Genomic DNA, 20,280 nt, shown 5'->3' with positions numbered 1-20,280 from the left:
AATATTTTTGACAGCAAATTAATACCCATTTGGGACAAATGATTTTAGAGTTATATTCCTTGTCATGATTATTATTAATATGAGTGATTTAGTAATAAATTAAGAAAATGCAAGAATGTGTAGTTTGAATAAATTGTGTTACCAAATATGAAATACCAAACACAATAATTAATACTATTCTTCTTGAATTAATTGTTTTTATCGAGTACTTATAAGCTCGATATCCTATTGAGTAACGTTTTATATTTTTTGTTTTATATATTTTTTTATTTTCTATTCATATAATGTTTTTGTCGTTGTGGTCAAACGATTTTTATCATTTTTAATATACATATTTTTAAAAAATAAATAATTAATAATATTAAGATGATTTCTAAGGGAGGTTGTTTATTCCTTATCAAGAGCGCTCTTTTTTCAATACCAACTTATATAAAATTTCTATTTATTCTCCCAAAGTGTGGCCGTGAAGATGGAGAGAATAATATATAAATTTTTATGAGGATCGATCGTCTGATTTCTCATTTTTTTTCATTTAGTGAGTGAGTTGTGATAAGGTTAAATTAATAAAAGAACAGAGGAGACTGGGAATTCGCGATCTTATTTATTTTAATAAAGCCTTATTATCCAAATGATGTAGTAGATTTGCATCTGAGCAAGAGAGTATTTGAGCCAAATTGATTAAATGTAAATATGGTAAGGATAAGTCTAGTTGGTTCACCAAGAATTGTTATAGACCCGTGTGATGCAATATTTGTGGTGGTATTTATTCCATGTGCAAGATTTATCGGGAGCATTCAATTTTTATTATGAGTGATGAAAGTTTGATTACTTTTTGGGATGACACTTGGTATGGTGGTAAATGTTTGACAAAGGTTCTCCCCGATGCATTGGTAGAGATATGTTTGACATTCAGTCTAGTGGTTTTGGTAACCGTATCAGGTATAAAAGAAGATTGAACCGTGAATAAAACATGTCCAATGATAGACTTTTGTTAATGGATAGAAATCAGGGGTTAAACCTGCTCGGGATTCTATGCGGTTATGTGATCTAAATAACTTTCATGTGGGACATTAGTAGGGGTGAGCAAACGGATAAACCCAACACGTATTACCCAACTCATATTCAACCCAAATGAAATTTACCCAACCCATATTATTTACTAATATGGGTTGGGTAACCCAATTTTTTTTTCATTTAACATGTATTTGACTCATTTAACACATTTTTATCCGTTTAACACATTTTTGACATTTTTAACACGTTTTCCATGTTTTTCATATTTTTGTCACGTTTAACACGTTTTTGACAATTTAATACGTTTCTCACATTTTTGACACGTTTAATAGGTTTTTGACACGTTGAACACGTTTTTCATGTTTTTAGCATGTTTAACACGTTTTTGATACATTTGATACATTTTTCACGATTATGACACATTTAACACATTTTGACACGTTTTTTTACGTTTTTGACACGTTTAACATATTTGTCACGGTCTTCACGTTTTTGATACATTTACCACATTTTTAACATGTTTAACATGTTTAACACGTTTTCACACATTTTCACGTTTTTGGCACGTTTAACACGTTTTTGACTTGTTTAACATGTTTTTCACGTTTTTGGCACATTTTGACATGTTTAACATGTTTTTGACATGTTTAACACGTTTAATATGTTTTTGACATGTTTAATACGTTTAACACGTTTTGACACGTTTTGACACATTTAACACATTTTTAACACGTTTAACATGTTTCTCACATTTTGACACGTTTAATACATTTTTCACACATTTAACATGCCAAAATGTGAAAAACGTGTTAAACATGCCAAAAACGTAAAAGAAACGTGTTAAACATGTCAAAAATGTGTTAAATGTGCCAAAAACGTGTTAAAACTTGTCAAAATGTGTTAATGTGTAAAAAACTTGTTAAACATGTCAAGAATATGTTAAATGTGCAAAAATGTGTTAAAATGTTACAAACGTGTTAAAAGTGCCCAAAACGTGAAAACGTGTTAAACATACAAAAATGTGTTAAATGTGCTAAAAATATGTTAAATGAATCAAAAACGTGTTCAACATGTCAAAAATGTGTTAAACGTACCAAAAATGTGAAAAACGTGTTAAACTTGTGAAAAACGTGTAAAATGTGAAAAACGTATTAAACATATCAAAAACGTGTTAAACATGCCAAAAACGTGAAAAACATGTTAAACGTGTGTAAAACGTGTTTGATGTGTGAAAAACGTGTTAAACATATAAAAAACGTGTTAAATATATAAAAAGCGTGTAAAAGTGTTAAAATATTAAAAATATATTAAACGTGCCAAAAACGTGAAAACCGTGTTAAACTTGTCAAAAACATATTAAACGTGCTAAAATGTAAAAAACGTGTTAAACTTGTCAAAAACGTGTTAAACGTATTAAACATGTCATAAACATGTTAAACATGACAAAATGTAAAAAACACGTTAAACAAGTCAAATACGTGTTAAACGTGTGAAAATGTGTTAAATGTGTCAAAAATGTGAAAACATGTTAAACGTGTGAAAAATGTGTTATGAGTGTGAAAACGTGTTAACATATCAAAAACATGTTAAACGTGCCAAAATGTGTTAAACATGTTAAACATGTCAAAAACGTGTTCGACTTGAAGTTGGAAGATGATTAGTTTATATTGGATTAATAATAGATAATTAAATTAAATTTATATAATATGGGTAACCCTAACCCAACCCAAATTAAACTCAACCCATACTCAACCCAACCTAACCCAACCCAACCCAAATTAATATTTTGGGTTTGGGTAAACCCAAATTATGCTCACCCCTAGACATTACACTTTGTTCAATAAAGTTAGTCCGATTAATCTTTGTTGGGAAAATTTATGAAAGTCTAAGATGCCTACTAAAATTTTTTTTGGGTTGAATTGTTATTCATGACGGAATTCTCACTTACGATAGATATATGAAAAAAATGTATATTTATTGTGAGTCGTTGTAGTATGTGTTACAAAAATGTTGAGACAGCTTCTCATATACTTTTACATTGTCACGTTGTTGCAAGTATATGTAGTCTTTTTGTAGAATTTGACTGGAATACAATGAGTTATGCCAGAAACTGTTAGTGGCTATTGGGAGGCATGGATTAAGACAACTAAAAATGCGAGACTTAGAAGATGAGTCTTTATCCCTATAATTTTCTGGTGGACTATCTGGTTGAAAAGAAATCGGAGAACTTTTAACAATGAAAGTAAACCGTCAAACAATGTCATTATCATGATGATGTCGTAGATTAGATCTGAAAAACATGTGGATTCATTTGAAGATATTATTGTGCTTCTTGAAAATCTTCTAGTCAAATAGTTATTATAATATTGTATTCAATTTGTACATAACTTTGTGTAATATTTTATCATCGTGCTTAAACGATTTCTTAATTAAATGGACGTTAGGTAACGGATTGTAACGGCTAGATAACCAAATGTAATCTCATCTAGATTGTCTGTATCACATTTACAGATTGAAATAGTAATTTATTACCAACTTTAATAATATGTAATCAATTAAATGAGATCATTTCAACTATTTAAATAAAGAACAAGACATCTATCATTTTACTTTGCATTTGTTCTGTGGTTGTATTCTCTAGCTTGAGATCTGGTAATCTTTCTTCGAAGTTCCTCTGTTAATATTCGATAAGTTTTTTTTAACAATCCTTAGTTTGATAAAATTTCTTTGCTAATTGATTCATACATGACTCTCAGATTAGTTGGTGTGAAATAAAAGTAGAAACAATGGTGCGTTCTAATCGAAAACGGAGTCGTGGGATTACAATCGCGGAGGAGCTTGCTTCCCGTAAGGCGGAGTTACATAAGATTGAGACAGAAAAGAAGGAGCTTCATGAAATCCATGAGAATTTGAAGCAAATGGTCTCGGCTAAGAATCTTGAAGTGCAGCTACAAGATTCTGAAAGATTCGCAATCAAGGCCGAAAAAGAGCTCCTCACAGTGAACATTGTGAAAATTGTGGAACAAATATCAAAACTAGAAATGAAACTTCAATCTTGCATTGTTGACTTGGAGTTTCAGAAGTCTGAAACAGAATCTCTCCGTTTGAAATATGAAATACTTCAACCTGTATTGCCAAAACTTTTTGAGGAAAATACTGATATAAGGTATGAATAAATATTTCATTATTTAATTAGATATGTCATATGTGCTAATAATAATAAAAAATAATTTACTTTTTAAACAGGAGTAAATATAAACATTGTAAAAAGTTATATATGAAGAGTGAAGAAGTTGTTGAAGAGACTGAGAAGTACTATTTAAAAATGTCCAAGGAGGTAGAAGAACTTCGAGCTAATTTATTAAGTAATGTTGTTTGAGAATGTAGAAGAATACAAATTAAGGTAAATTGTTTATTTATATTTGTTGATTTTGATTCTCCTTATTTTCGTACCAAGTTTTCATATCAGAATTTTGTTGCAGAGATGATTGGGGATGAGAGGAAATGGTTTTTAGAGTGGTTGTATTTTGTTTTATTATTGTATTTGACATTTTTTTTTCTTAATTTCTTGTAATTTTATTTTTGGTTAATGAAATTTGAATTTATAAATTATAATATTGTTATTTTGTTTTAAATTGTTGGTGTAAGATGAAAAAGAATGAAAGTTGTTTGAAATTGTTGGTGATCGTATAGTTTAGTAAAGACAGTTGCTTTCCTTCGTTAGCTAAAAAAACATGTTTTGGCTGAAAAACCTTCTTCTTCCTTCCAACCTTGACCACTTCTCTTGAATTTTATTTCCATTCTTCGATATCCCTCTTTTTCTATGAAGGTAGTTGAGGGAAGCGGGTTAGGGGTGCGCTGCTAAGGCCGTTTGGAGCAAAATGCTTGAGGAGGTTCTCGGCCGATCCGTCAGAGGGTGATACGCGAGCGAGACTGTCAGTGAACCAACCAAGTCAATCCTTCTCGCTTTGCACTCTAGTTCTTATTCTTTTTAGCCCTTTTTAGTATCACACTCCTTACCCAGGGTGAAAGCTCTAGAGTATTAAGGGAATCCTCTTTGAAGGGATGGTTAAATGGAGATAAGGTAGTTGCCAAAAAGCTAACTAATCAAGAAAGGCTGAATTCTGGAGAATGGCTTCGAAGCCGGACTTCTCCATAGAAAGGGTACTTTAATGCTATTTTGTTGCCCAACAAAAGGGTGCTCAATTAATCTCAATTTCATCGACCTGAACCATCTGGTCGAGCTTAATTACATTAAGCAATATAGCAAAGAAAGTGAAATAGATACAATATTTTCCTCTTTCTACCTACAAATAATTCTCCACCGCTGGATGAGAAAGTAGGGCCTGGTGCTATCAGCCCAACGTGTCGTACAAAAATAATGGCAGTTGCCTTCCTTCCTCCAAAAGCTCCCCTTAGGTCCGATAACAACGGATAAGCAACTAAAATTAGCAAAAACAACTTTGTCCAAGTTAGGATCAAGCTCGCTCGACAAGTGCCCCAGTCAACTTAAATGCTTATATAGGACAAAGATGAAAAGGAAAACTGGGAGCAAGAAAGAACTGGTTTCTTTAAGAAAGAATTAGGGCCATAGTAGTTTTTCGAATTGGAAAACAAAGTAATTAGGCTTTCTTCTTCAAATAGCTTGACCAAATGACAGAGCCAATTGGCAGTGGCAAGCAAGTAACCGACTAAAGAGAAGACATGAAGTGAAGGATTCGGATGCAAAAAAGATGTGTAATTTAGAAGGGCTTTTTTTCGGGTATACCGCGGAGTGAACGGTTAGTTGGAAAACAAAAAAGTTAAACCTGAAAATAGAAGGCTTTAGTGGTCGGTGTCATTGTTGTCAGCCTCACGCTAGGTGAATCCATTATTGAGTAAGGGATTATGTTATTCAAGATAGATGTGGCATAAGGTTTTGTTCCTCTACCAGTGAAATGGTTCTTAGAGTTTCAAAAGATTATGTTTTTCATGTAGAATGCCCTTATTAGAGTCACAGGTCTGAAATTAGGTGTAGCTATATTACAAGCTTATGTTCCTACTATCTCAATTTGTATTTACTTGAATGATGCTACAAATCTCCATCAAAGTAATTTTTTATAATTTAATAAAATCGAGGAGCTTTAACTCAGAGTTTATGAAGTTCAGAAGTGAGAACTTTCCCGGATCGAAAGAAAAAAATTAAAAAAATTCGAGCATGTCTAGTCAAAGTCTATCTTACTTTTACTACGAGTCATTTTCCTTGACTAACCAAAATGAGAGTTTTGCACATATCTTTGGGTTCTTCCATTTAATTTCTCCCTAGTAGAAGAAATAATAAGTAAGGTGGTATACTCTATTTATCCGCCGAAACTCCTTCTAACGTAACGCTGACAAGGAAATCATGGCGATTGGATACCCTAATTCACATAGAGTGGGGCTCATTTGATAGTTTTCGTGGTGGTATTTGAGTGCTCTGGCGGAGCAATTGATGTAGCAATTCTGGAAAATTCCTTAGTTGGTAATTATAGATCGGAGTATAAAAGGAAGGCATGTTGGTAAGAAAACATCGCTTGTGGCCACCAATCTTGATCACAAATCTAGACCAAACGCAAGTAGTGCCTCCACGTCCTCAGGCAATGCATCACAACTGTCATCTCTTTCTCTGTCCCAAAGGAGAGCTGTGAATATTCTACCTTCCCTTAATACACCCTGTCCCAAAGGAGAGCTGTTAATATTCTACATCCCCTTAATACACCATAATACAGTTAATACGTTATTCAGTTAATACGTTATTCTGGACTGCATTTAATTGTTTTAATGTCATGGTATCACAGGTTAAACCGGAATACTCCAGAAAACCTTCCAGCATGGAACCCCAAAAGTATGGCAGTGAGATATGTCTTGAAAACATCTAATTTAGAGTAAGTTTCTATTAGTCCTGACCAATGAAGTGGGCATATTCATCTAATCCTTGTATTTTAGTAAATGCATTTATTTGTTGTGTCCTATCCAAACCTCCTTCATGGTTAGGAATTCGACAATTTGTTTGGCTTTATTGAGACCTATGTTGTATGTCATCGTACAATAAATCACCCCATCTCCACGTCTAACGAATTCGGGGTCAAGTACAACGATCGTAACAACTTTCATTTTTCTGAGAAAACACAGTTGACGTGAAAGTGAAAGGGCTTGCGTGAACAAGGCTTGAAGTTATTTACCATTTTGAGTATCGACCAAGCCAACATGGCAAATTTCATTAAGAGGAATCAACAAAAAGAAAAGAAAAAGGGGTCAACATCAACATGTGTATTTGAAAGATTGTCCATGAGTTCGTTGAGGTGTCTATATATAGGCCTACAGTCTAATATTTGAAAGTGCTCAGATGTGGAAGCTACAAGAGGATACGAGAGACGAGACGAGACGGGAAAGGTACCAAAGGGAAAGAGAGATTTGTTGGATCTGGCTCCAGTCCTCCGGTCGCCAAGACTTCGTTACAGAATGTATGAGGTCTCTCGAGCCTTGCTTTACTCAAGCTTGAACACGAAAAAAAAAAGGAATGTATAAAACCGGTATTCACGGATAAGAGTCGACTTCCGATCGTATCTGAGAGAAACAATGTAGACAACACTATTTTTCTTCTTTGATTTGAATTCAAGCAAGAAAGACAAACCGAAAGAGTTTGAATTCAATTTATACTTATCAAAGCATTTTTTTTTGAAATTAATATCACGATGGCGTGATGTTGTGTTAACATCTTCTCAAAAATAAATCAACTATTGTCTGAAAAAAAAAACAAATAAATTAGAGTGGTTGGTATATCATTTTGAAAACAAAATAAAAATATAGACACAAAGGAAGAAATTGACAATGACAAACCTCACGCATACACAATGCGCGAACTCCGAATTTTTAAATAATGTTATAAAAAGAGACTTTCGGTGATAAGCGTTAGGTTAAATATAATATTATTGGGCCTCGACCCGCCTAACAATTATTAGAGCTTTGTTTCCATAGAAGAAAATAAACAATATAATAATTGATTAATCTGATTTTTTAATTATATATTGATTAATATATTTTCTTAATTTTATATATGTATCATAATACTTAATTATTTATTAATTATAGTGTCTCAATTTTAATGATTTGAATTTTAATATTAGTGATCAATTTTATGAGTCAATATATTAAATAGTTGAAAAGTTTATTTTGTGTTTAAAAAAGAGAAAATTAAAATTGATAAATAAATTTGAATTTTAGAAAATTATATTCTACATTTTCCTATAATCTCAAATAAAATCTGTTAAGCAATCAAACATTAAATATACCATTAAATATTGTTATGTATATTATAAATATATATTTTTTTAATATTTTAAAAAATACATTTATTGAAAATATACTTTTTTATTTTAAATTAACAAAGTTAGTACTTATTTATTATATCTCCATGTTTTTAAAAGGGTAAAGAAACTGACCTAAATTTTAATTATCAAGTGTTTTATAAAAATAAAAGTTATTTCTAAAACAAGAATATATTATAGAAAATTACAATAAACTTATAAATATAATTTTTTAATTTATAAATATATAGATAAAATGAAAACAATTTTTTTTTTAATTGTCTATCATTTTCTAAATTTATTTCATTTTATTCTTATTAATATACTAGAAAATCAACTAGTTAATGTTGGACATATGGGTAAACATATTAACATTAACTCGAAGATTACAACATGCACATTTTCACCTTTTGAATTAGCTGAGTCAATGCACTCATTGACTATTAATACGACATCATAGATTTGTTGACATTTGATGAATGTCATCTGATTGTTAGATATGACCGTCTCTAACACCCTCTGTAACCTATTGGCCAAACATTTTGCGACAATCATATAGAAAAACGAAACGAGACTGATAGGCCTAAAGTTCTTTATATCAATAGTTCTTAAAATTTTACGAATGTGACATATCAAAGTAGAGTTCCAACTCTAATAAAATGATGAAAATGATAAAAATATCCATTGTTTCTATAATTCCAGTCTTAATGAAAAATCACGTATTAAATAAAAAAGGAAAGTAAATATAGTTCTTAATTTCTTAATTTTCTCAATCATGTAAATTCTAGTATAATACTTATTCACTATAAAGACTTAATTTAAGTATGATATATATAAGTAATTGAGTTGACCAGTGTTCTTATTCATTCAGCCAATTACTCATATATATTTATTTGTATTTACATACAAATTTAAATTAATAAGAATATATGAATAATCAACAATTTAGTATAGTATATAAATATATTTGTACGGTCATTTTTACTTAAATATCCTGATTATTTCAAATATTGTCATGATCTCCACTAATAAACAATAAAATAAAATTTATAAATTAACACATCTCTTAAACTAGATAAGTAACTTAAAAGGAGAAACTTATATTACATAAATATATACATATACACTCATTTTTGTAAGTTACAAATATACATGAATGATGATGTACAATTATTTTATATATCATAATTCAAATTATTTTATAGATTATTCATACCTAGTTTTAAATTTTTTGATCATTATAAATTTTACAAACATAAGAAATGATAGATAGAAAAAATAATTGTGATAAATAGACCCATTTAAAAAGTAAACTTTGTGTTTGACTTAGCTATATATGCATGTATTGAATCAAATTACTAGCTAGCAAGAATAGAATGAGTATGAAAATAAAAAAGAATTAACATCGATAATGTTTTTTTTTTAGATTATGGATATCTTTGGGGAATTCCTTATAGATAAAAAAATTCCACTTTGGCCAGCTTTCTTGACATCAACTATTATGTCAATATAGCTTGAAAAATAATAAATGATTCATTAAATATATGTTTTTGGAATTATATTATGAAATGAACATACGTTTAAACACGACGACAAAATCATTACAATTGTGAAGAAAAACATACAAAATTAACGTGTGCGAAAATCTTTCAAAAAGGTAATAAAATCTCTGATTGAATTTATCGAATTTTCACATCGAACCTCGTATAATATTCTCATATAACAATGGTTTGAAATTGTTAAAATTTCTGCGATCAATTTGTTTGAATATTATAAGATTAGTATGTTTTTTTAATTGATGAAGTTACTAATTTTTTTTTAATTTAAAAAATTAACACAATCTCTTACAATAAATTCCCTCTCTTAACCTAGACATTTTACTTCAAATTAAATTCATAAATTTTTGATATAATAGGTTACATTTGAACCACTCTTCTATTAGGTCTAAATTAATACTCCAATTTTAGTACTTAAAATTTAGTATTAATTATTCAGATTTTAATTTTAAATTTTATTAAATAATATCTAATATTAGTTATCAACACTATGATAAAACAAAATATATCCATTGGTATTATTTTTTTAATATAGATAAAAAAAATTGTCAAGCTAATTTATTTATTGTTATATCTTTATCATTGTTAATGACTCTATGAGCACAATTATACAAATGACAAAATTAGATTCAATTTCACAATATTTAACTATCAAATCAACTTTGATTTTTTTATTACATAATACACATTCTCAAATATTTAAAACATAATAGTTAACACATCTAGCATCAACATTCTCAATCCACTAAGTTTCATGATTAGTTTATATTCAAAATATATAATTTATTTAAAACAAAATTATAAAAATGTTAAATATTTCAATTTTTTTTATAATATGTACATCTAAATCTAGAATAACTTTTAAAGATAATACATGTAAATGATTTTTTTAAAATTATTACCAAATTTTAATTCTATGGTGCACTTAAAAACAAAATTAAATAGTGATATTTAAAGACAATAAAAGGACAATTAAACATCTTACTTATAATACTAATAAACAATAATTAATGAATTAGTTTAGCTATTAAAACATGATTGCAAACGCGGTCCAGAACATCTTTGACTTGTTCTATCACTAAAAAAAATTATTGAAATATTTGTCAACAAAATTGCTCAAAGTGGAGCACTTTCTCTCTTGTCTCATCTTCCTTCATTAAGCTTTATTTCAATTTGTCTATTTATTAATTTTATTTAATCAATAATTATCTCCTCTCTAACGTGCAGGTTACAGCTCCCACGTTGCTGCACGATTCCTACTTTGCCAAGTTTTTCACAAACTCAAGATTATTTGAAAATAATCTCATTCTTCATTATCAGATCCCCCAATATTGATCTGCCATTGATGATGATTATTGCTGCATTTCAAGTTCAATAATAAGCTTTTAACAATGATCTTAATTTTGTGGGCATTATCATTTTGATGATGATTTATTTGTATATATTTATATCTTTCTAACAACATTATAATTTTGTGGTGAATTATTTTTTCATTTTTAGAAATGTCTTCATCATCACCACCACCTCCTAGTAATTCCACTACAACTCCTCCAACTTCATCCAATCGTTCCCCTCCGCCGCCGCAATTGTCATCGCCGCCGCCACCGGCAAATTCAACATCTCCGGCAACCCCACCTCCTCAATCCTCTCCACCGCCGGCCACCGCTTCCCCACCACCGGCCACTGCTTCCCCACCGCCATCTCCTGTTTTATCTCCTCCCCCAATCCCATCACCGCCGCCACCGTCATCTTCCCCGCCACCTTCACCTCCAGCCAATAACTCCCCTCCACCACCCACTACCGTACCCTCTCCCCCGCCTCCCAAAAAATCACCACCACCGGCGCCGCCGACTGCACCGCCGACTGCGCCACCGTCACCACCGCCGGCGACACTATCACCGCCGCCGGCACCGCCTGCAACTCCTCCAGAAAATTCAACTCCGCCACCTCCTTCAGCTACTCCTCCAATTCCATCGCCACCCTCAATTCTTCCTCCTCCTCCTCCTTCTCCTTCCCCTCCGCCGGTCATCATTTCTCCCACCGTTCCTCCGGCGACTAATTCATCAACTAATAGAACAAGTTCGTCACCCAATACTCCAATTATCAGACCAACTACAAGAACAAATACAACTAATTCTCCACCTACTGCAATCGCTAGAGACAGCGGACATAACGGAAATGCGGTGGCCATCGGCAGCATTGCTGGATTTCTTGCTCTTAGTCTTATCGTAATAGCTGTATGGTTCTCAAAGAAAAGGAAGAAGAGTAATCATGATAGATATATGATGCCATCTCCATTTAATTCTTCACAACATTCAGATTCAATGTTCTTAAGGAATCAGTATAACTCTGCACCAAATTCTGCTCCACATTCATCTCAACTTTCTGGAACTGTTTCCGCAAACAATTATATGTACTCACCAGACCCATCTTCAAAAACATGGTTCACTTACGAAGAACTTACAGAGGCCACAGAAGGATATAAAACAGAGAACATTCTAGGAGAAGGTGGATTCGGTTGCGTTTACAAAGGAGTTCTTCCAGACGGGAGAGAAATTGCAGTCAAACAGCTAAAGAAAGATGGTGGACAAGGTGAAAGAGAATTCAGAGCAGAGGTTGACATTATCAGCCGTGTTCATCATCGTCATTTGGTTTCTTTGGTTGGTTATTGCATATCTGAACAACACAGGCTTCTTGTTTATGAATATGTTGCAAATGATACCCTTTATTTTCATTTACATGGTAACACGATTTCTTAATTATCTTTATGTTCTTTTTAATGTTTGTAATTCATTCGATTGGTTTTGGATTGTCAAAGGTAAAGGTAGGCCATCCATGGAATGGGGTACACGAGTGAAAGTGGCAACTGGTTCGGCAAAGGGTTTAGCTTATCTTCATGAAGATTGTAAGAGTTTATATATTCTCATCAAATCAAATCAAATGGGGAAAAAGCATTGGTTTGATCATTTGTTTATCCATTGATCTAAACAACAGGTCATCCAAGAATCATTCATAGAGATATAAAGACTTCAAACATTCTCTTAGACAGTGATTTTGAAGCCAAGGTCAATCAACTTTCTTCCTTTTTCAAATAAATTATAGCAGCAATGACTTCTAAAAACTTCATCTGATAAACAGGTTGCAGATTTTGGGCTCGCCAAGCTTGCAAACGATACCCATACCCATATCAGCACTCGTGTCATGGGAACATTCGGGTATTGAAAAGTCTTGATTGTTTTAGTTAATGAATTGAGTGATTTAATTGATTATAGAATAAATGAAATTATGTTTGATTATATTGAGAATTTAAGAAAAAACCAATTAAGGCCTTATATAATATTGTTATTCAGATATTTAGCACCGGAGTATGCTTCAACCGGAAAATTGACAGAAAAATCCGATCTTTTCTCCTTCGGGGTTGTCCTTTTGGAGCTCATAACCGGGCGCAAGCCAGTCGATGGATCACAACCACTTGGGGACGAGAGTCTTGTAGAGTGGGTAAGAATAAGATGCACCATCCATGCATAATTCATAAACAAAATGACCATATTTTGTTATTTTTTTACTTTGCAGGCTAGGCCATTGCTTGCCGAAGCAATTGAGACAGAAAAATTCGATGAACTAGTGGATCCAAAGCTCGAGAAGAACTACGTCGCGAGCGAAATGTTCCGTATGATTGAAGCAGCCGCAGCTTGTATACGTCATTCCGCACCAAGGAGACCAAAAATGAGCCAGGTACAAATTATTATTGTTATATATGATCAAGTCGGGTTCGGGCTAACTCTATAGTAAAATTTGTATATATGTTACAGATCGTGAGGGCCCTTGATGGTATGGGAGATGCAGCGGAAGATTTAAACAATGGAATAAAACTCGGACAAAGTGGAGTATTTGATTCGAGAGAACAATCGGCACAAATAAGAATGTTCCAAAGGATGGCATTTGGTAGCCAGGACTATAGTTCGGATTATCGAAGCCGTTCCCATAGCGGTTGGAGGAACTAGGAAAAACCAAAAAATTCAGAGTTTGTAGATGTTTATTTATTTTTTTGGCAAAAGGGAATATTGATTGATGTTTTATTTAGTTTTTGGGTGCTTATTCTGATTTTTTGTAATGGTATTTAAAAAATATTGTATTTAATATATAAACAACAAGTGTTGTCTGATCCCATGTTCTTGGTGAGCTGCTCTACCAAAAAAGAGTAAAAAAAATACAATTCTCAATCATAACCTCCACTGATATATATAGCAAAGAATGTTTAATCATGGCAAAAATTTAAATAATATATATTAATATCATTTATATATTTTAATTAAATAACTCAATTTTTCATAATTTAATGATTAAAATTATTTAAATAATTTAATAAATTATTAAATTATCTTAAACCAAAATAAGCAACAAGTGATTCACACTTAAAAAAAAAAATTAAGTTGATTATGGATAATTTTTTTTAGTTACAAAATCTTCATTTAATTTATATAATATATATTAAATATCTACCCACAATCATGATTTTCCCATTGTAATGGGAATTAATTAGGTGAACTTTATTTTATAAAGAACCACTTACTCACTAGTTACAACTTACAAAATAAACAAGTTTTTTTTATAAACACAATTTTTAAATATGTTAATATAGAAAATATTTAGTAAATTTACATATTAAAAATCCGTACAATTTTAACCTGTATAAATTTATTATCATCAATTTTCAAATAATTACATTCTAAAATGTAACTAGGTTAAAATAATTACACCATTTAATTGAAGTTAATAAAAAAAAAAGTCAAGACGGCGTTTGGACTCGTTTTAGATGACGAGTTGACTCAGTAAAGTAGTTTTGATTCTCGAACGTCTTAGACTACGATGCCATCAAAACCCTCTTTCCAAGAAACAACAGAGTAGAGAGAATCTCCTCCTTCTTCATCCTCCTGCAAAAATCTGTAATCGTATCCCATAAACCCTAATTTACAGTAGAGAGATGGGTGAAGAACAGGATCCACAGAAGTTGAAGAGAATCGCTGCGTCGGCTTACGATTACGAGAAAGACTCGAGATGGGCGGATTACTGGTCCAACATTCTTATCCCTCCTCACATGGCTTCTCGTCCCGATGTTATCGATCATTTCAAGCGCAAATTTTACCAGCGTTTCATCGTATGTTCTTTTCCCCTGTTTATTACGTAGATTTCATTTGTTTCACCTTATGCGTCTCGTTCTTCTTTCTGAAACTGTATAATTTCCTACAATTTGATCTTGTTGATCGGGTTCTTTCTCGATTGATTGATTGTAATTGACCAGTTCTTAATTGACTACTGCGAAACCTAGTTAGGAGTCTTTCAGAAACTTTCAGATAAACCCTAGTATGCTTATTTCAGTAATGAATCTGAGACTGGGAGTCGTCAAGTCTCCATTTTTATTGCAATAGGGTTTCGGGTATTAAGAATCTGACTATTTCTTCAGTATGAACTATGTGTTTTATCTGAACTAGTTTTACAAAGGACTTGGAACATTTGATTGCTAATTTGTTCTATTCATTATTAGCTTTTGTCTGATACATGTTTATGGACGATCAGGACTCTGATCTTGTTGTGGAACCAATGGCCACAAACACTACCTCACAGTCAACTAGGTCAACACAACCCGCTTCAAACTCAAATGAAGGTGTAAGGTCACGCAGCTCAGGTAAGTTTTGATTTCTATTTTTCTGTGAATAAAGCCTAATTTGTTGTTGATGTAAATAGTAAAGCTGAAGACTTGTTAATCATATGTAGGATCAACTACTAGAGCTTCAGATCCGTCATCAACAACCCAAGTTCCAAATCCATCTTCATTACGCTGGGATGGACAAACTATTCAATTTTCTGTCAATGCTTGGGTAATAACTTCATGTTTATGCGTTTCTTTGTTCATAAGATTTCTATTCCGATTAGGTGTCTTAAGTCACTCTTTAGAAGCTCTGTACATGGTTCAATCAAGAAATAAGAAATGTACAGACATGCTCTTTATTTACCACAGACTAGAGTTAAAATCAATCATCCATCTTGCAGGTTTTCATTGTTGCTGTTCTGGCGACAGTTCCGGTTGTGCCTCTATCAATTTCAAATCGGGCTTACAGGCTCTCTTTCATGGGCACAGCATGCTCTTCAATCTACTCCTTGTACACTTTATATGGGGTATTGTTCTTTCCAAGTTTTGTAATGCATATCTTTGAACATGTTTTTTGTTTTTTATTATTGTTCTTGATTGATAATCTATTTCTTGTAGAAACCCAGGGCGTGGAATTTACAGGCTGTTCAAGTATGGTTCCAATCTGTGGTTGCCTCCAAGGATTTTATTTATTCCATTTATTGTCTCACTTTTGTGACTTCTCATCTTTGCCTCAAATGTGAGTACTAGCCTCCACATTGAAACCTCTCCTACTCTTAAATTTTTTCTGAGCTTTTTATTTATCTTCTGTCATTTCAGTTGCCTTGATTCCCATCATATGTCGATCTCTTGAGCATGTTGCTAAGTTTCTTAGAAGAAATTTCAACCGCTCTTCGTTGTACAGGTATAATATCAGTCAGTGTTTCCCTTGTTAATTAGAAACGCTGAATGTTGCTTTCTACTAGTTCCTTCCTTCCCACTTTTTCTCCCTTTCTCCTCAACACTAACACACAAAGAAGCTCACCTTTATGAATCCTTAGAGACATGCTGACATGTCAGGTGCATTTTAGTATTTGATTGTTGTTCATTTCTCACGAGTTACAGGCAAACAAGTTTCTTTCTTTTTAATCACAATGATTGCGTCAGTTGTAAAAATGATTACTAGTTTACTACCAATAAGCCACCAAAGTTACAGATAATATCTTGATAATCAACAAAAGAAGAAAGAGAGAAGGTATAGGGCCTTTCCCTTATAGTCAGGGAACACACCTTCTCACTAAAACAAGTTTCTAATCTCTAAACCCTTAAAATGATTGCAATGGTTTCCTGGATTTTGTCCAATTGATGTTAATGAGGCCATTTGTGAAGTCTTCTTCTAGTATAAGTGTAACAATAACTAAATAGAATAGTTATTAAAACAATGGTAGCATCTTAATTTGTAACTTACACTAACATTAACTGTGCTTACTGCATTGTTAATGAGAGATGCTGCAATCAAACTTAACTCTGCTTAAAATCTTCTTATTACTCAACTATAAAACAAGCATTAGATGTTATTGGAGCTGCAGAATATCAATCTTCTTTTTGGGTACATTTGAACAGTAAAGATAAAATGATTCTCTTTTGTTTCTGTATTTGAACTTTTCTTGTCCTTTTTGCAGGAAGTACTTGGAAGAGCCATGTGTATGGGTAGAATCTAACACGACTACTCTTAGCATTTTAGCTTCACATGCTGAGATAGGACTTGGATTTCTTCTGATAATTTCTTTGCTCTCGTGAGTAATCCCGAAATGTTTATTTCTTTTCTTTTTATTAATTATTATATTTTTCTTACACAAGTGTTTATATATTCATACGAATACGTGCAGGTGGCAACGCAACATAATACAGACCTTTATGTACTGGCAGGTTTGTTCTCCCTTATTATCTTGTTAAGTTTTTTGAAAAGTGCTGAGATATCTAATGAATGGTTTACTTTACTTTCTGGTTTGGCAGCTGTTGAAGCTCATGTATCAGGCTCCAGTGACAGCTGGTTACCATCAAAGTGTGTGGGCAAAGATAGGGAGGAGTGTAAATCCACTGATTCAGCGTTATGCCCCATTCTTGAACTCTCCTCTTTCTGCTGTTCAGAAATGGTGGTTTAGGTAAAGAATCAAGAAGAAGAATGCCAATGCCAATCACCACTACTGATGGATGCAATGCTTTTTACGGTTTTATGCTTTAGAATAATTATTTTATCTTAGTTCATAACTGTTTTTTTCCTTGAACAAGCAATAATTTGTCTTAGCATATGGAGAAACCTCATTTCTCGTCACCTCGTCAATGTTGCTCATCATTATAATAATTGCCTTATATTTTTTATCTGAACTTCAGAATTTTTGTTGACTTATTTCATATGCTCCTTTCTTATTTATTAAGAGTTGAAGATTGGTCATTATCGACCATTTTAAGTTGGATATATGTATTGTTTTTGGTATTAGAAGCTTAAATCCACTTCCTGTTTTGCTTGATGAACTTCAAAATTTAAGTATTATTACTTATCTCTGTTAACTTATATGCACTTAAACAAATGAAATTAAAAGTTAGTCAATTGAGCATAGATTTAAGAAATTCTATCATTTTAAATACTCTAGGGAAAATGATTGCGACATTTCTGATCCAGTTAAGTGAGCTCAATCAGTCAGAGCACCACCCTGTCAAGGCGGAAGCTTAGTATTTCTTCTGAGTCTCGCTTCCTAAGGATCTTGGCTTGGGCTTCTGTTAAAAATACACCGCTTGTCGAAAGAGACGGGAGGTCTTCAATTTCTCAAGATTGACCTAAGTCCTAACTATTATCACTAGTTTTAATAATAAAAATAATACTTCATAAACAAACCCACCCACTATAAGTTCAGGAAACAAAGATTATTTGATGCAAATTTTCAAAATGAAAAATATTGAAGAAGACAATCATGATTTTCTTAACAGGGAACAAAGAATTCCAAAGAAGTTTCTGCCAAAACAGGCAATAATAGGGAATGAATGGTCACAATTTTTGGAAAAAATCCAAAACTGCCCGGAGAGGCGTTCAAAATCGCACTCTTCGCTAGTAAGGTAAAACTATAAAATGACGGACAATAAATCTAACAGCATTTGTTTTAACATGTAAAAAGTAAAAACTGTTAAGTAAGAATAATGTGAGACAGACAACCGGTCCCAGTGCCATCACCATCAGCCTTCAAGATGAACATGAAATTGGAAAACTGCCTTTGCATTAGCTGTTATCTGATCTTTTATATCCAGAGGTGTTCACTCCCGTATTCTCCGACAATAACTGGTACACTCGTGGGTGGAACCTACATAACATAACATAACATAAATACCCAACAACGACTAAACAACCAATTCAATGTAAGCAATGTGTACTTCAGCTATTACAAGACCTACCATTCCGTAATCTGTGATTATCATTGACACGTAATCTGCAGGAGTCGCGTCATAACTGTCACAATCAAAACATGAAATAAGATGCTAATCTTAAGATCTACAAGCATAAGTTTTCTTATCTGAATTCTTACGTCAGATTAAGAAGCTGTAGGTTCTCACTGGCTGCCCAATTATCCAAATAATTAATATCCTCTCTTCCATGAATCTTTGCAATGACATCAGGATCACCTGCAGAGTTTATTTATAAATGAAAAAACTGCTAAAGACAGACAAGAAGAAGAAATAATTACCAAGTTCATTTGAGCAGATTGAATCAAGTTGCACCCTCTCATGAAATTTATACGCTTCACAACACACTATGACAGGAACACGAGATTCATGAGCTACCATGGCCACACATGCTGTCCCAACTCTTGAATAAACTGTTCCGTTTGATAAAACCGACGAAGCTCCAAGAAATACTCGAGTAACTTCATGCATGATATAAGAAACAGCATTTATATTTGTATAAGTACAGTTAAGACCCTTCTCCAACAACCTACGGAGCAATAGCCTCCCTTCTAGCTTTGGCCTTGCATCCACAATTACAACACGAAACTGCTTGCCCAGCTCGTGGGCATACACAAAAAGCATTTCAACAGCTGAGGATGAGCCATACGTGAGAAGTACATCACCTTCCCTAATTTTTGTTACAGCGTGCCTGACTATCACTTTATCTGCTAGTATTATCTTCTCACTAATGAACCTATCAATGTCAGAGAGAAGAGATGTCTTTGATTCGGATTCAGTCAATGTTATGGGTAGCTTTGCTATAAGAGTCTTGAGAAATCTTATTGCATTCCCCATGGTGATGGATAGGGGCCTGCACTCAATTAAGAATGAAACATAAGAATTGATTTTTGCAGTTAAATCTCTAATTAGAGATTTCTCTGGTGGTGTTGTGTAGTCTCTTATTGCATCTTGAAATGCTTGAAGCATTGATATGCAACGTGCATTGCCTCCAGAAATATCTCCAGACAGATACCTAAGACCAACCTGATAACAAATCAAACAAACTGGATAATCTAATCTCAATTATCAATAATTATATCGTTACATGTGTGTATTTATTACTACTGGCTGGAGGAAGGACCTTATAAACAGCAGGATGAACTGGATCATGTTGGAAAAGCTTTGACTGGAGATGAGGGAGTTGAGTTCCATGTTGATACTGGGGTAAGTGTCTGAAAAGTTCAACTATATTCCTGGCCTCGGTTTGTTTAACAACTGCCCGTTTTTTGGCCTTCTCCACTCTGCTCTTATCATCAAA

The 20,280-nt window shown here is 32.8% G+C and overlaps 3 protein-coding genes across 3 annotated transcripts in view; 2 read left to right on the top strand and 1 right to left on the bottom strand.

Moving 5' to 3' along the window:
* Positions 1-11,377: 11,377 nt before the first annotated feature.
* LOC124937941 (proline-rich receptor-like protein kinase PERK8) lies at positions 11,378-14,035 on the top strand. The gene is made up of 7 exons (XM_047478279.1): positions 11,378-12,637; positions 12,714-12,800; positions 12,890-12,960; positions 13,034-13,110; positions 13,246-13,393; positions 13,469-13,630; positions 13,708-14,035. The coding sequence occupies exons 1-7, from the start codon at positions 11,398-11,400 to the stop codon at positions 13,897-13,899; spliced, it is 1,977 nt and encodes a 658-aa protein (XP_047334235.1). The 5' UTR covers positions 11,378-11,397; the 3' UTR covers positions 13,900-14,035.
* A 747-nt stretch (positions 14,036-14,782) lies between these two features.
* LOC124937948 lies at positions 14,783-17,859 on the top strand. The gene is made up of 9 exons (XM_047478286.1): positions 14,783-15,053; positions 15,473-15,581; positions 15,671-15,774; positions 15,947-16,072; positions 16,164-16,284; positions 16,365-16,449; positions 17,207-17,320; positions 17,414-17,453; positions 17,541-17,859. The coding sequence occupies exons 1-9, from the start codon at positions 14,880-14,882 to the stop codon at positions 17,691-17,693; spliced, it is 1,026 nt and encodes a 341-aa protein (XP_047334242.1). The 5' UTR covers positions 14,783-14,879; the 3' UTR covers positions 17,694-17,859.
* Positions 17,860-18,481: 622 nt separating this feature from the next.
* The window catches only part of LOC124937942 (translation initiation factor eIF-2B subunit delta-like), a 3,012-nt gene continuing 1,213 nt past the window's right edge, over positions 18,482-20,280 (bottom strand). The window contains exons 3-7 of the mRNA XM_047478280.1: positions 20,104-20,280; positions 19,262-20,006; positions 19,103-19,199; positions 18,972-19,026; positions 18,482-18,880 (exon numbers count right to left, since the gene is read on the bottom strand). The exon at positions 20,104-20,280 is cut by the window's right edge and continues 158 nt beyond it. Of these exons, the coding sequence (XP_047334236.1) occupies positions 18,818-18,880; positions 18,972-19,026; positions 19,103-19,199; positions 19,262-20,006; positions 20,104-20,280 (1,137 nt within the window). The 3' untranslated portion in view covers positions 18,482-18,817. The remainder of the gene's footprint in view (positions 18,881-18,971; positions 19,027-19,102; positions 19,200-19,261; positions 20,007-20,103) is intronic.

Source organism: Impatiens glandulifera, chromosome 5 (genome assembly GCF_907164915.1).
Source record: "Impatiens glandulifera chromosome 5, dImpGla2.1, whole genome shotgun sequence".
Taxonomy (NCBI): domain Eukaryota; kingdom Viridiplantae; phylum Streptophyta; class Magnoliopsida; order Ericales; family Balsaminaceae; genus Impatiens; species Impatiens glandulifera.
Note: the sequence above shows the minus strand (reverse complement) of the source record. Positions and strands in the feature narration are given on the sequence as shown.